Source organism: Mustelus asterias, chromosome 3, assembly GCF_964213995.1.
Source record: "Mustelus asterias chromosome 3, sMusAst1.hap1.1, whole genome shotgun sequence".
Taxonomy (NCBI): domain Eukaryota; kingdom Metazoa; phylum Chordata; class Chondrichthyes; order Carcharhiniformes; family Triakidae; genus Mustelus; species Mustelus asterias.
In genome coordinates, this window is record NC_135803.1 from 71,611,841 (window position 1) to 71,628,615 (window position 16,775).

Below are 16,775 nucleotides of genomic sequence, written 5' to 3' on the forward strand. Positions count from 1 at the left end.
AGCCCTCTTGTGAAATAGAACCCAAACAGGCCAACGTCAGTCTTACCTATCTTTCTGCTAACGTCGTCATTTCTGGACATTATAAAGGAGAGAACGGGCACAGAAGTCCTCTCACAAGCCTGCTGCTCAGCTGGTTTGTGACAGAAGTCCCACTACTTCTCTGTTCTTCATTCCACCGTTTGGCAAGATGCATTTGCTACATGCTGTTTTACTCTTGGGACTTATTTGTGAGTATTAAACTTATCTGTTTTGAGTGAATGTGCCTGAAGTCATCTATCATTCAACTATATCTACCTTAAACCTCTAGTTCTGTACATAAGAAAAACAAAATTTGCTCCAATAATGGAGACTCAATATGGTGCAGGTTTCATAGTGTAGAAGAAAAATCCATAATAAACTCACTAGGAGTTTTTTTGATGTATCATCAAGGAAAAGCAACTGGGAGATTAAAATTTAAGGTTTGACAATTAATTCATTGATTTTTAAAGTCAGCATCAGAAAAGGAATTAAATAGACTTTATTCTCTAGTTTTTAACTCTCTTCACCGTATGCCCCAGGAAATACGATTAGGGAATAGACTTTGTCGATGGAGACTGAAATTCTGTATGATGCAAATAGAATGTTAGAATGTAAACCAACCAGAGAAGTCAATGAAAGTGTTGTTAGAGTGACAAGATCAGAAATGCTTGTTTGTTTTGTGTCAGTATTTTCTCACATTAGTAAGATGGTGTTGATTAACCTATAGGATATTTATAGGGAGTAATGCAATTACTGAGATGTACAGGTACAGACTGAGAGAAATACAGAATTACAGACAGGTCAGAAATACAGAAATGTTCAGGCTTTTCCAAGCCGTTGACATAGATGTTGAACTTACTGGAGGCACACCTTGCCGAGTTCTACCTCTTCGCTTCTCCTTCTTCACTATCCCCTGTGCCATGAACTGGTTGGAAAGTATGTTGAATGCCAATTACAAAAGTGTGTGCTCTGACATATGTCTTGCAACTTTTCACCTTATGCTGGGTCCAGTGGTTATTTGCAAGGCCAGGTGTCCAGTATTCTCTGATCGTAGTAAAGACCAGATTGTTTTGTGTGCCATGCCTGTGCAAATACTAAAAGTGCGGTCTAAAGTGGACATCCGTAATTTCTAATTTCTATAAGTTAGTTTGCAGTAGGCAGTATGGCAACTGTCAGGATTTCTATGCTGAACATGGTCCTCATTTTGGCAGAGTTCTTTTAAACTGCACTGAAGCCAGAAAGACTGCTGGGGCCATGAGTAAACTCATGTGGAAGCCAAGCACCCCAAGTAATAGGCTCAGACCAGAGTTAAAGACAAAACATAGGCTTTCCACTTCCTCACTCAATAGCTTGTGGCTTTCCACCCATTAAATGGCCGTATAATTGCAGGCTCCCTTGTGCAGATACACAGGCCTAAGACTCACAAGATGGAGTTTTCACCTCATTGCTCTCTGGTTGTAGTGGTGATGTAGATTGATTTCCCATCAGAGAAACCTGACAGTCCTCATTTCTCTGGAATTCAAGAAAACAAAAATGGGGCAAATTCAATAAGGAAAACCCAATGCACATGCCGGTTTGAAATTCCAACCCATAGAGTTAAAGATAGATAAAAATAAAGTGCTGGTAAAACTCATCAGAGAAACAGAGTTAACATTGCAAGTCTGGAAATGCTTCACAGATTATCCACAAGGAGCAGGAAAACAAAACTCAATAAATCTTCAACTTCTTGGAGATTTGACCTGCAGCTGATCACTTCCCTCAAGCAATTTAATGAGCTTTGTAGAATCCTCAATGGAGCTGATTGTTTCAGAACTGATACGCAAGAACTTGAAGGGCTGAATAGCTTGCTCTTTGTTCAATTTTCATATGAAAGAAGTAATTACATGGCAAGGGACAATTGGGCTGACAGATCATTGGGTGAGAGATAACTAAGGATGATCCTTACCTTTCAATTACCTTTTTTCACCACTCTCCGTGCCATCTACAACGTTCAGCTATTCTCGAAAACTGAGGCATAACACTATATAGTGGCATTGTGGCACAGTGGTTAGCACTGCTGCCTCACAAGGCCAGGTACCCGGGTTTGATTCCTAGCTTGGGTCACTGTCTGTGTGGAGTTTGCACATTCTCCTCGTGAGTGTGTGTGTTTCTCCGGATGCTCCGGTTTCCTCCCACAGTTCAAAGATGTGCGGGATAGGTGGATTGGCCATGTTAAAATGCCCCTTAGTCTCAGGGGGATTAGCTAGGGTAAATGCACGGGGTTATGGGGATAGGGCCTGGGTGGGATTGTGCAGTCTCAATGGGCTGAATGGCCTCCTTTCGCACTGTCGGATTCTATGATTCTATAAACACACATTGAAGCAATGGCAATGTTAGAAGTAGTAACACAAGTTAATAAGGCCAGAACAAAAAAAAAAGCACTAGACCTCATTTCTAGAGTGGTGAAATTGAAAAGCAGAGAAGTAACTTTAAACCTAGAACCTTGGTTAGACCTCACTTGTGAATATATTATAAATGTAAACCATAATTATAAATCATAAGTATAAACCATATGATATAGTTTCCATGTTATAAAAGGATTCAGAGGCACTGGAGAAATGTTTCCACTAGTGGAGAAGACCAGAACTAGGGCCATAAATAGTCAGCAGTGAATACAGAATTCAGGAACAACTTCTTCATCTAGGAAGTGGCCCGAATGTGGATCTTGCTACCACAGGGAGTGTTTGAGGTGACATTAAGGGGAAGCTAGGTAAGTACAGAGGTGGGAATGGAATAGAAGGATGTGTTGTTGTGGTTAAATGTAGAAGGGTGGATTCATAACCTCCAGAGATTTGAGCCTCTAAGTTATGCTGTACTGAGAGTGTTACGTTGTTCAAGTTCTTCATTTTGGAATCGATGAAAATTCCGGCCTGGTCTCAGATAAATGTAAAAGATACCATCCACTATTTATAGAAGAGCAGGAGAATACTTCTGATGTCCTGGAAAACAACATCACTTTTAAAACTTACCTCATTGCTGTTTGTGAAATGATTGATCAAGTTATCTCCTTACATTACAACAATTTGACTTCTCAAAAATAATTAATTGGTGATTAAGTGGTTTGATATGTAAAAATTCATCTTTTCTTTCGGAGTGGAGTTTTATAAAAATATGGATAAATAAATTCTGCAGCTTAACACACTTGAGAGAATATAGCCTAATGTGCTATCTGAAAACTTTAAAGCATATGGGCCCTCCGGCTTCATAAATAGATGTATTGAGTTCAAGATTAGGAAAGTTATACTGATCCTGTATTAAAAAAATGGATAGGCCACTAATAGGGAATTGCATCCACTTCTCGTCACTACATTTTAGAGGATGTGAGAGACCTTGAGTAGGTGTAGAGGAGATTTACCAGAATCATTCTAGGGATGGGGGATTTGAGGTAGAAAGTTAGGTTGGAGATGTTTCAGTTATTCTCCTTGGAGCAAAGGAGTTTAATGTTTGCTGTGAGATTTGATAGAGGTGTACAAGATTTTGACAGGTTCGATGAAGTAGACAAGGAATAGCTATTTCCATTAACCAACAGTACAAGGATTAAGGGACAGGGATTTAAGATTTTGGGCAAGAGATGTGTTGCGTGTGTGTGTTTTTGCTGGTGCATTAATCCCCATTTTAAACTGTTCTCATTTAAAGATACATGAAATTACAGCCTCTGTTGTGCAAGATTCAGCTCTTTGTACAATTGTTACTGACTGTTTATCATTTACACGTAAAGCTTAGTGATGATTGCATAAGTGCTGTTCTCTCTCCTGTAAAATCACACTATTTCCTCTGAATATCACCATAGAACATAGAACATAGAACATTACAGCGCAGTACAGGCCCTTCGGCCCTCGATGTTGCGCCGACCAGTGAAACCAATCTAAAGCCCCTCTAATCAACACTATTCCAATATCATCCATATGTTTATCCAATAACCATTTGAATGCTCTTAATGTTGACGAGTCCACTACTGCTGCAGGCAGGGCATTCCACGCCCTTACTACTCCCTGAGTAAAGAACCTACCTCTAACATCTGTCCTATATCTATCACCCCTCAATTTAAAGCTATGTCCCCTCGTGTTAGCCATCACCATCCGAGGAAAAAGGCTCTCACTATCCACCCTTTCTAATCCTCTGATCATCTTGTATGCCTCTATTAAGCCACCTCTTAACCTTCTCTCTAACGAAAACAACCTCAAGCCCCTCAGCCTTTCCTCATACGATTTTCCCACCATACCAGGCAACATCCTGGTAAATCTCCTCTGCACCCTTTCCAACACTTCCACAACCTTCCTATAATGCGGCGACCAGAACTGTACGCAATACTCCAAGTGCGGCCGCTCCAGAGTTTTGTACAGTTTCAACATGACCTCCTGGCTCCGAAACTCAATCCCTCTACCAATAAAAGCTAACACACCGTACGCCTTCTTAACAACCCTAACAACCTGGGTGCCAACTTTCAGGGATCTATGCACATGGACACCCAGATCCCTCTGTTCATCCACACTACCAAATATCTTACCATTAGCCCAGTACTCTGTATTCCTGTTACTCCTTCCAAAGTGAATCACCGCACACTTTTCCGCATTAAACTCCATTTGCCACCTCTCAGCCCAGCTCTGCAGCTTATCTATGTCCCTCTGTAACCTGCCACTTCCCTCCGCACTGTCTACAACTCCACCGACTTTAGTGTCATCCGCAAATTTACTAACCCATCCTTCCACGCCCTCATCCAGGTCATTAATAAAAATGACAAACAGCAGTGGCCCTAAAACAGATCCTTGCGGTACACCACTAGTAACTGAACTCCAGGATGAATATTTCCCATCAACCACCACCCTCTGTTTTCTTCCAGCTAGCCAATTCCTGATCCAAACCACTAAATCACTCTCAATCCCATGTGTCCGTATTTTCTGCAAAAGCTTACCATGGGGAACCTTATCAAACGCTTTGCTGAAATCCATATACACCACATCAACCGCTTTACCCTCATCCACCTCTTTGGTCACCTTCTCAAAGAACTCAATAAGGTTTGTGAGGCACGACCTACCCTTCACAAAACCGTGCTGACTATCCCTAATCAAATTATTCCTTTCCAGGTGATTATAAATCCTATCTCTTATAATCCTTTCCAATACTTTGCCCACAACAGAAGTAAGGCTCACCGGTCTATAATTACCAGGGTTGTCCCTATTCCCCTTTTTGAACAAGGGGACAACATTTGCTATCCTCCAGTCTTCTGGCACTGTTCCAGTTGACAATGATGACCCAAAGATCAAAGCCAAAGGCTCTGCAATCTCCTCTCTAGCCTCCCAGAGAATCCTAGGATAAATCCCATCCGGCCCAGGGAACTTATCTATTTTTACCCTTTCCAGAATTGCTAACACCCTGCTCTCTCATTTTATATATAATTATGGTCCTCTGCTTTAGATAATCATCTCTCTTCTGTGGAATCATCTGTTGTCTTTCTCTCTCTAGTATAATCTCTGTCTTCCATCTGAACATTGTCCTCTTTTCTTTTCTATCTTGTCTAATTGCCATTGCCTCTTAATCTTTCCTTTTACTCACTGCTGGTTTCCACTGTGCTCTCCCTCCATCATAACTACTACTTTTCCGTCTCATAAATACTGTTTTCTTTCCAGTGTACATACTGTCCTTCATTTCTCTTACTGTCATATAATCATTAAAAAGGAAAACACATAGCAGTGTTAGCTGTAGCTCAGTTGGTAGCACTCCTGCCTCTGAATCACAACATGGACTCAACTGATCCCATATGATTACAATGCATTTCCTCTCTGTAAAATCACTTTTCTACCCCTCTCTGTCTTGTTCTTCTCTTCTTGTGAATTTGGCCTCTAACTTCACATGTATATTGCTGTCATTTCTCTTCTCTATCTAATCATTATGCACTCTATATAATAATGTTCTCTGTTATATATAAATGCTATTCCCTGTCATCTGTCTCTTCTTGCCACATCTCCATCTTTTGTTTATATACTCTCCTTCTCTCTTGTGTGTTACTGTGCTTTACCTTGTATTATCACTGTAATTGTTCTTCCTGTGTCCACTGTGTAATCAGTGTGTTTTCCTATATAACCCCCTTCTTCCTCTCTTCCCTACATAATTACTATGCTTTCTCCTTGCTACACTCCAGCTGTGTTTTCTTCAAGTACTGTATAATTGCTGATATCTCTCTATCTTTCCCTTTACAATCACTGTCCAGTATCTATCTCTCCTCTGTATAATTCTTATATCTTTATCTTATAGCTATTTCACCCTGAATAATTGCTGTCTGACATTTATTTTCTCTTTCCCAAGCCCTTTCAATCGCTCCTAATCCAGTTATCAGATGGTGTTCTGTTTCTACACCAGAAACACAGAAATGCAAAGAGTTGAAAAAACAAATGGCAAATGACTACCCCGAATTCTCTTGTATAAGGAAGGAAAATCATGAAAGCTGTGTGACTGCTATTAAGGTAAGCCTTGATTTTATTCAAACTTGGACATAGAGCTTGCAGTCTAATTATTTTATTACAGGATTGTCAGGCTGATCTGAATAATTAAGCTGCAGGATGTAAGTAAATAGAAACAGCAAAAATCCTGGAAAAAATACACAACCCTCTGGGGTAGAGAATTCCAAACATTCACAACCTGTTGAATGAAGTAATTTCTCTTCATCTCAGCCCTAAATAATTTGCCCTTTACGTTGAGATTGTGCCCCATGTTTTATATTCCCTGACCAGCGGAAAATAATCTCTCAGTGACTACCCTATCAAGCCCTTGGATAATTTGTCTGTTTCAAGGAGATTGTTTCTCCATTCCAGAGAAAGGCCTAATTTACTTGGGCTCTCATTGTAAAACCACCCTCTAATTCCAGGGACCAACCTGAGTGGATGTTGTCAGTCTCCACAAGGGCCATGTGCTGATCACTCCTACCAATATTGTCATGGACAAATGCATCTGTGACAGGTAGTTTGTTAAGAAAGATGTCAAGTACACTTCTTCCCGCTTGTTGGTTCTCTCCCCACCTGCTGCAGTTCAAGTCTGGCAAATATATTCTTCAGGACTTGGTCAGCTTACTCTGTCGTGGTGCTGCCGAGCCAAGCTTGGTGATAGACATTGAAGTGTTTCCACCCCTAGAGGTCATTTTGTAAATTTTCTGCTCTCAATGCCTCCTTCATGTAGTGGTCTTCAAACTGAATGAGTATTGCTTCATCAGCTGAGGGAGGGTGGTAGGTGGTAATCATAGGCATGCCCTGATGCCCAGAGAATTCAGAGGTTCCAGAGTCAATATTGAAGACTTCCTGTGCTGTTTCCCCCTGCAGTATATCACTGTGCTGCCTCCTCTGGTGAGCCTGTCCAGCTGATGTTACAGGACAAATCCAGCGATGGTGAGCTGTCTGTGATCTTGGTTGTAAGCTATGATTCAGGGATTTTAACTACATCAAGCTGTTACTTGACTTGTCTGTGCGCTAGCTCTCCCAATTTTGACACAAGTCCCTACTGCCGCTACCATTAGTAAGGAGGGCTGACTGGGCTGAGTGTGTCTTTAATAAATTCAGTGTCTATGTCCATGCTTGGTGATCCATGTGGTATTATTATTACAGCCAGTGCATGGGAACGCTATCAAATGCTTGTTCCACTCCAAGTCACACCCTATCCCGACTTGGAATGAGATGTCACTATCGCTGGGCCAAATTCTGAAACTCCCTCCCTAACAGCACTGTAGGTGTAACTGTACTACAAGAAGGCAACTCACCGCCATCTTCACAAGGGCAGTTAGGGATGGTAATAAATGCTGACTTTTCCAGTGACACTCACATTCCATGAATGAATTTTCGAAAATAATTTTGGTCAACATGAATGGCTGTGTTCTTAAGGGAATTTCTGAGATCATAAAAAATCCACTAGTTGCTGAAGAACAGAAAAGAATTAAAAACAGGTGTCAATGTTTTGAATGTGAAGTTTGAAAAAATAGAATCAGAAATTGGGCAGCACTTCGCCCTCAGAGAATTCTCAGAACAGCGTGAGGCAACTTAAAAGAAAGACATCTGAAAATTTGAATGGGATATCAGCTTAAAGAAGTAGAGTCATAGAGGTTAACAGCATGGAAACAGGCCCTTCGGCCCAACTTGTCCATGCTGCCCCTTTTTTTCTAACTCCTAAGTTAGTCCCAATTGCCCGCGTTTGGCCCATATCCCTTGATACCCATCTTGCCCATGTAACTATCTAAATGCTTTTTAAAAGATAAAATTGTACCCGCCTCTACTACTACCTCTGGCAGCTTGTTCCAGACATTCACCACCCTCTGTGTGAAAAAATTGCCCCTCTAGACACTTTTGTATCTCTCCCCTCTCACCTTAAACCTATGCCCTCTAGTTTTAGACTCCCCTACCTTTGGGAAAAGAAATTGACTATCTAGCTGATCTATGCCCCTCATTATTTTATAGACCTCTATAAGGTCACCCTTAAGCTTCCTACGCTCCAGAGAAAAAAGTCCCAGTCTATCCAGCCTCTCCTTACACCTCAAACCATCAAGTCATGATAGCATCCTAGTAAATGTTTTCTGCACTCTTTCTAGTTTAATAATATCCTTTCTATAATAGGGTGACCAGAATTGCACACAGTATTCCAAGTGTGGCCTTACCAATGCCTTGTACAGCTTCAACAAGACGCCCCAACTCCTGTATTCAATGTTCTGACCAATGAAACCAAGCATGCCAAATGCCTTCTTCACCACTCTGTCCACCTGTGATTCCACTTTCAAGGAGCTATGAACCTATACCCCTAGGTCTCTTTGTTCTATAACTTTCCCCAATGCCCTACCGTTAGTCTGGACGGGGAGGAATTTGTAAAATGCACACTGGAAGGTTCTTTGGAACAGTATGTAGATAGCCCAACTAGAGAGGGGGCTATACTGGACCTAGTTCTGGGAAATGAACCCGGTCAGGTCGTCAAAATTTTGGTAGGGAAACATGTGGCAAATAGTGACCACAACTCTGTTAGCTTTAGGATAGTAATGGACAAGGACGAGTGTTGTCCTAAGGGTAGGGTGCTAAATTAGGGGAAGGCTAACTATAGCCGGATTAGGCAGGAATTGGTGGCCGTTGATTGGGAGAGGCTGTTCGGGGGTAAGTCCACGTCTGGCATGTGGGAGTCTTTTAAGGAACAGTTGATAAGGCTGCAGGACAGGCATGTGCCTGTAAAAAGGAAGGATAGGAAAGGTAGGATTTGAGAGCCGTGGATAACCAGCGAAATTGAGGATCTGATCAAAAAGAAAAGAGAGGCGTACGTTAGGTCCAGGCAACTGAAAACAGATGGAGCTCTGGAGAAATACAGAGAGAGTAGGAAAGAACTCAAATGGGGAGTTAGAAGGGCAAAAAGAGGTCACGAAATGATCTTGGCAGATAGGATTAAGGAGAATCCTAAGGCATTTTATTCATATGTCAGGAACAAAAGAGTTGTCAGGGAAAAAGTCGGACCTCTCAGAGACAAAGGAGGGGAATTATGCTTACAACCCAAGGGAATAGGGGAGATCCTAAATGAATACTTTGCATCGGTATTCACAAAGGAGAGGGACTTGTTGACTGGGAGTGTCTCAGAGGGAGGTGTTGACCCGTTAGAGAGAATCTCCATTACAAGGGAGGAAGTGTTAGGTTTTTTAGGTAACATTAAAACTGACAAATCCCCAGGGCCTGATGGCATCTATCCTAGACTGCTCAGGGAGATAAGAGATGTAATTGCTGGGCCTCTGACGGAAATCTTTGTCTCTTCATTGGACATAGGTGAGGTCCCTGAGGATTGGAGGATAGCAAATGTGGTACCGTTATTTAAGAAGGATAGCAGGGTTAACCCGGGTAATTATAGGCCAGTGAGCTTGACGTCCGTGGTAGGGAATTTGTTGGAGAGGATTCTTAGAGACAGGACGTATGCGCATTTAGAACAGAACAATCTCATTAGTGACAGACAGCATGGTTTTGTAAGAGGGAGGTCGTGCCTTACAAATTTGATGGAGTTTTTTGAGGAAGTGACAAAAACGGTTGACGAAGGAAGGGCCATGGATGTCGTCCATATGGATTTCAGTAAGGCATTTGACAAAGTCCCTCATGGCAGGTTGGTTAAGAAGGTTAAGGCTCATGGGATACAAGGAGAGGTGGCTAGATGGGTAGAAAACTGGCTTGGCCACAGGAGACAGAGGGTAACAGTCGAAGGGTGTTTTTCTGGCTGGAGGTCTGTAACTAGTGGTGTTCCGCAGGGCTCTGTACTGGGACCTCTGCTATTTGTGATATATATATAAATGATTTGGAAGAAGGTGTAACTGGTGTTATCAGCAAGTTTGCGGATGACACGAAGATAGCTAGACTTGCGGATAGCGATGAACATTGTCGGACAATACAGCAGGATATAGATAGGCTGGAAAATTGGGCGGAGAAATGGCAGATGGAATTTAATCCAGATAAGTGTGAAGTGATGCATTTTGGAAGAACTAATGTAGGGGGGAGTTACACAATAAATGGCAGAGCCGTCAAGAGTATAGAAACACAGAGGGACCTAGGTGTACAAGTCCACAAATCCTTGAAGGTGGCAGCACAGGTGGAGAAGGTGGTGAAGAAGGCATATGGTATGCTTGCCTTTATAGGATGGGGTATAGAGTATAAAAGCTGGAGTCTGATGTTGCAGCTGTATAGAACGCTGGTTAGGCCACATTTGGAGTACTGCGTCCAGTTCTGGTCACCGCACTACCAGAAGGACATGGAGGCTTTAGAGAGAGTGCAGAGAAGGTTTACCAGGATGTTGCCTGCTATGGAGGGTCTTAGCTATGAGGAGAGATTGGGTAAACTGGGCTTGTTCTCCCTGGAAAGATGGAGAATGAGGGGAGATCTAATAGAGGTGTACAAAATTATGAAGGGTATGGATAGGTTGAACGGTGGGAAGCTTTTTCCCAGGTCGGAGGTGACGATCACGAGGGGTCACGGGCTCAAGGTGAGAGGGGCGAAGTATAACTCAGATATCAGAGGGACATTTTTTACACAGAGAGTGGTGGGGACCTGGAATGCGCTGTCAAGTAGGGTGGTGGAGGCAGACACGCTGGCATCGTTTAAGACTTACCTGGATGGTCACATAGGCAGTCTGGGAATGGAGGGATACAAATGAATGGTCTAGTTCGACCAATGAGCGGCGCAGGCTTGGAGGGCCGAAGGGCCTGTTTCCTGTGCTGTACTGTTCTTTGTTAACTGAGTAAGTCCTGCCCTGGTTTGATTGACCAAAATGCATCACCTCGCAAGTAAATTTAAAAGATGAAGAGGCTAGTAAAGTGAAACAAGAATAGCAATGAAGCTGGATATGCTATGGTGCGTTGTCATACAAAAACAAAGGCTGAATAGATGGGGAAGAGATATGTTGATCAAGAAGCTCATTATAGGGTTATGACCAAACAGAGCAAGATGCAAGAAAACACAGAAGCAGCCAAAGGAAGGGGGTTAAAGTACTAATCAATCTATATAACTTGTGAAAAGGACAAGTCTGTGGAAACTTGAAAGTGAATTATCATGGATTGAAGCAAGAGACCAATGTAATCATGTATAAGATTACTGGAGACTTCAGAATAATGAGGGTAGTAAGACCAGGGTTGATGGCACAGAGGAAGTGAAGTGGTGAATGGGTTATGGTTGGATAAAATAATTAAAAAAGTGCAGCAGCTTGTGAAATTGCTCAGAAGGTACAGGAATGAGAAGAAACCAAGTACATATTGCAGAAATAGAAGTCGCTAACGAATAGAGAAAAGCATTGAGACAAAGATCCCAACTGGAAGGCACATGGACATTGTAGCTGTCAAAAAGTTGGGCACAAATGCATCTGACGATGACAAATTCTGAAATTCCCTACCTAATGGCACTGTGGGAGTACGTGCACCATATGGATTGCAGCAGTTCAAGAAGGCAGCTCATCACCATCTTCACAAGGGCAGTTAGGGATGGTAATAAATGCTGGGCTTTCCAGTGGCACTTACCTTCCTGTAAAGTGAACTGTTCACTTGAAGCAAAACAGTTCATGCTGAAAGTGTGAATTCTGAAAGTGAACTTCTTCTGTACTGTGAACACTGCCTTTTATTTTGCACTGCTTTGCACAACTCAGATAAATGTGTCAATTTGGAAGATGTATAAATATTGCCTACGTCACTGGACTTAGATCAGTACATCTCACTGAGGATTTCAGGAGAGAGTGGATAAAATTAGAGCCCAAAGTAATTTCTTCAGTAATTGCATTAATTGAAAAGAAGGGGACTTTTAATTAATAAAGTACATATTTCTCATCCTCAGAGTGGAATTGCAGATGCTACAACTTTGGATGGTGGAGATATATACAAGGGAGGTCTCTTGCCAGCACCACGCCTGAAACCAATTGCAGCTGAAAATGTCACAGGTAATTGCTCATGAAACGCGGTCATCAAAACTGTTCAAAAAAAGGGAGTGCTGTCACCCATTTTGTAATGGACCAGTTGCTCAATGTTCATCTCCACTGTGAGTCTGCTACCGTGATCTGTTTTATACACTGCCCTGGCCACGCTCAAGGTATCCTCACTGGCTGTTTACACAAAACATGGTGACATTTAGATACAAATGTTTTGCATCTTTACCAGTAAGAAATATTCTGTTTGGAAGTAGTATCTCCAATTAATGACGTACCCGTCATTTGGTGACGTCATACTTGTGGAATCGATTATGTGGAAATATTTCACCTAGATTCAGATTCTGACATGAAGTGTATAGCTTCTGGTCCCAGTCTTTATATTTATTAACAATCCTGTAGTATTCTGGATTGGTGAGTTTGGGTCAAAGTTCCCTCAAAGATTTGTATATCTTTCAAATGTCTGATCCATCCAGATCCAGTTCCTCCATTTAGAATGTGATCTGTTTGGTGCCCTAACATGAACTTCTTTCTGGCTGAAGGCAGCTCATGGGTTTTTGACTGTGTCAGAACTAGGAGTTTCAAATGGTCCATCAGAAAGAGTAGTTTGGATATTAATAGCCCAATTTCTTTAAGAATCTCTCATGGTGCAATCTTGAAAAAATGGGTGGAGTACTGTACCCATGGAATATATGTGTACCTGGGCCACTCAGCAAGAACAGGTTGCCAGGATTATCAAGAAGGAGGCTGAGCAAAGTATTTACAAGTCCATTAGCTGCCAGTCAATTTGACTGTTGTCAGTATCTTAAGTCCATGTGTGAAGGTGTGAATTTAGACTAGTCTTTACGGTGTGACCCAGATTCATTTCTAAAAACTAGTTACTTATGCTGCCTAAATTATGTGTTCATCGGAATACACTTCACAAATTACTGACCCCACTAAGTGCACTATGTTCATCGGATCTGAAAAAGAACATTAACCACAATCACTTTCTCATAAAAACCGTCAATAGTTGGGTTGCTTTTCAGAGTAACTTTTCAAAATTGTAGCTCTGTCGGGCATTAGAACCTTTTAACAACTTTGAACAAACAACTGGAAAATGATAAAACTTTATTTAGAGTGATCTCTAAGTGCGGCCCTACAATGACCTCAACAACTTGTGATTAGTCCCGCTCCTGTGTGAAAGTCCTCTCTTACTGCCTTAGTAACCTATGACAGCCCACTACCACCCCCCACACTCACACACACACATACATGCACGCACACAGCAATCCAAATAGCCTATAATACGTTTTTACTTGTAATCATCTAAGTAAACTCTGATGCACCCCTGTCTATAGCAATCCCAATAACCTGTGATAGGCCCTGGCCCTTAGCCATTACAATGATGACACTTTTCTGTAGCAATCTCAATAGCTGTGATAGCTGTCCTTCAACAATCATCTAAATATCTGCTGACTCTTGGCAATGACATTAACCTGCAATTGCCCCAAGGCCACCATTATTTCAATGCCTATGAGAAACCTTGCTCCACAGCAATTTCAATATGTCTCCAAAATGATCTCAATGACTTGTGTATCTTCTTATTCTACTTTCCATTACTTAAAACTTGAAAATGGCAGGATACCAGAACAGAAACCCCAAAGTATGTTATGAAGCCTGACTAGACCCCAACAGTTTTTTTATTTTGGCATTAGTTGAGGATAAGGTGTTTCACTCCAGATGTGATTCTATTGATGCACTACGAAGCTTTTATCAAAACAAATTTTATTTAACAATACAGTTCAACTATAATGAATGAATTAGCTTAACTTTAACCAATTGAAATTCTTAAACATGACAAAATACAGTTCTTAACTGCTAATCTATCTCTATTAGTTCCAATTCCAGCAATATTTCTCTTATAGACTTAAAACCCTCTTCAAAAGCAAACCCTCAGGCTTGTAACCGTTAACATTCCTAGTGCCTTTGAACATCTCTGGAGAGAGAAACACAGAGAAATATCTTAACAAGTACAAGCACTTGTCTTCTGATAGCCCCAAACAGCAGCTTCCAGGGAGAGAGAGAGAAAGAAACCTCTTGCTTCTTTCAGGACCAGGCAGAAACTGACTGTTTTAAAATAAAAGTGTGTTTTCCCTGTAAACTTACCTCCACCCATTCACATGACTCTGTCTCTGTCAATAACCTAATCAAAACCCAACTCTAGAACTTCAGGGGAAAAAACAAAATAAACAAAAATGCATTAACTCAAATTAAAACAAACACATCCCTAGCTAAAACCAATTATTCTCCTGCATTCTCAGCAAGGCGTTGCCTGGTTTGCAGATCAATTGGCACCATGTGAAACAGCTGAATTTTAAACATATCCCTCACAAGAAACATGATATAAATACATTTATTAAAGGCACAGTATTATCACAAAAAACATTATTGTTTCAGAGCCTTTCTGAAGAATTCCACCAGGAACTGACCTTATTCCATCATCAAAGCATCATTAAGATTAAAGCAATTGATTTGGATTTCTGTGGAGTCTAATAATCGACCATGAATTGTGCATTACAGGGGAGTCTTGCTACTATGCTGTTGCAGTGGTAAAGAAAAGCAGCAGTATTACAATCAATACATTGAAGGGCAAGAAATCCTGCCACACTGGTCTGGGTAAATCTGCTGGTTGGAATATCCCGATTGGAACCCTTGTACAACGCAATTCAGATGAATGGAATAGAGAGGACCCTATTGAAAAATGTAATGTACCGTTTTGCTTTCTTTTGTCAGGAATTTTTAAATGTTGTTCTTAAACTGGATCAGTGAAGGTAACAAAAATGTTCCTTAAAGGTTAGCTGGAAATCAATAACAAATACCAGACAGGCAGGGCTGAGATTCTCCCAAAAAATTCTAAGTCCCCAATTCATGAGAAAATGGGAGTAACACCTGCTGTTTTTTTTAGCGGGATTTTCAGAATGAATCTCTGACACTCTGAGCACTGCAGAATGCCCCAGCAGGATTCACTCTGAAAATCAGGGGATGGGGCATATTCCCCTGGGCTTTAAAGGGAGGGTTCCCCCCTCTCAGAAGGGGCCTTCTGATGGAAATGCCCACACCCTCCCCCTTTTCACCTAATATGGAACTTTCTTTATTTCCAGCCTTCCCTCCCCCATTCTGAAATATCACCCACCCGCCAGTCTCAAAATTGAGACAGGACAGGACAGGTTTTAATCGGGGCAAGGACAGGCTTCCTGCCCGAGACCCTGCCTGTCTCAGTGTAAAACCGCTACCAGATCAGGTCAGGAAACTGGAGGGAATTCTGTCCTGTGCAATTTCACGCTGGCCTCAGAACCCACAATGGCCAGGGAATGTAAAGTTCTGGCCCTGGTTTGCCCATTTCTCTTCCAGGATTGCAACCGGGGCCCTACAACAAACATGGGACATCTACTCTTCCCATTTATGCATTTAAACAGCCTCCTCCTTGTTTTGAGCTGGAATGCCCATGTCAAGCCTGACTTAGTTAATTCAGGTTGGCATCTGGGCACAAAAGATCTCCAGCTGTCCTTCAACAACCACTTGCCCAGTTTACAAGTTAGAAGTAGGCGACCAGTGGTTAGACATCTCCCCCATAGTTCCTGCTTCTATAAAATTTGACCTAGGAGACAACAGGCCAACATCTATAATCATTGAAATAATGGAAATCAGAGCTAGCATCTCGAGTTTCAAACAGATAAATTTTCATATTGCTGTTCATTAGATTCTTCAGAAAGTTTTTGACCTAATTTTACATGAAAGACGTCTAAAGCGATGTGCCAAGGGAATCTAGATTAGAACATGATATGTATGAGAAGCTGCCCATTAAAAGAAAGAGAACATGTTCTGTGCAGGGATTTAGATCAATCATTCTGTTGAGTAGATGGCAAATTCAATTTAATCTTGATAAATGTAAGCTTTACACAATAGGATAAGATGCACCTCAAGTATATGATGAATGGGATAGCTTTATGAAAATGAGATGCAGAAAGAAATCTGGAAGTAACAGTACACTTGCCATTTGCAATATGTAGATGTATAGAGCAATGATAAAGCTAATAGAATTGTGAGATGTGGGAACAGTGCAGTCCAAAGATAATTTTACAAACCAGCACTGAAAAGAAGCAAGCTTTTCTGGCTGTCAGGTGAGCTCAGAAATTTGAATACACCCTTGATTTTGTGAGCAAAGTACGCTGAGAATTAGGGGTCAGCATGCCCTTGAATTTCCATTGTGCCCATTGATAGTCTGTCTGTGTGGTGTCTCCCTCCTTCCTCTCTTTACCTCAATCTCTCTCTCTCTCTCTCTA

General features: G+C 41.5%; 1 protein-coding gene across 1 annotated transcript in view; it reads left to right on the top strand.

Annotated features, from left to right (window-relative positions):
• The first annotated feature begins 74 nt into the window (after nucleotides 1-74).
• LOC144491397 (serotransferrin-1-like) overlaps nucleotides 75-16,775 on the top strand; it is a 55,369-nt gene continuing 38,668 nt past the window's right edge. The window contains exons 1-4 of the mRNA XM_078209174.1: nucleotides 75-227; nucleotides 6,361-6,518; nucleotides 12,363-12,465; nucleotides 15,013-15,195. Of these exons, the coding sequence (XP_078065300.1) occupies nucleotides 188-227; nucleotides 6,361-6,518; nucleotides 12,363-12,465; nucleotides 15,013-15,195 (484 nt within the window). The 5' untranslated portion in view covers nucleotides 75-187. The remainder of the gene's footprint in view (nucleotides 228-6,360; nucleotides 6,519-12,362; nucleotides 12,466-15,012; nucleotides 15,196-16,775) is intronic.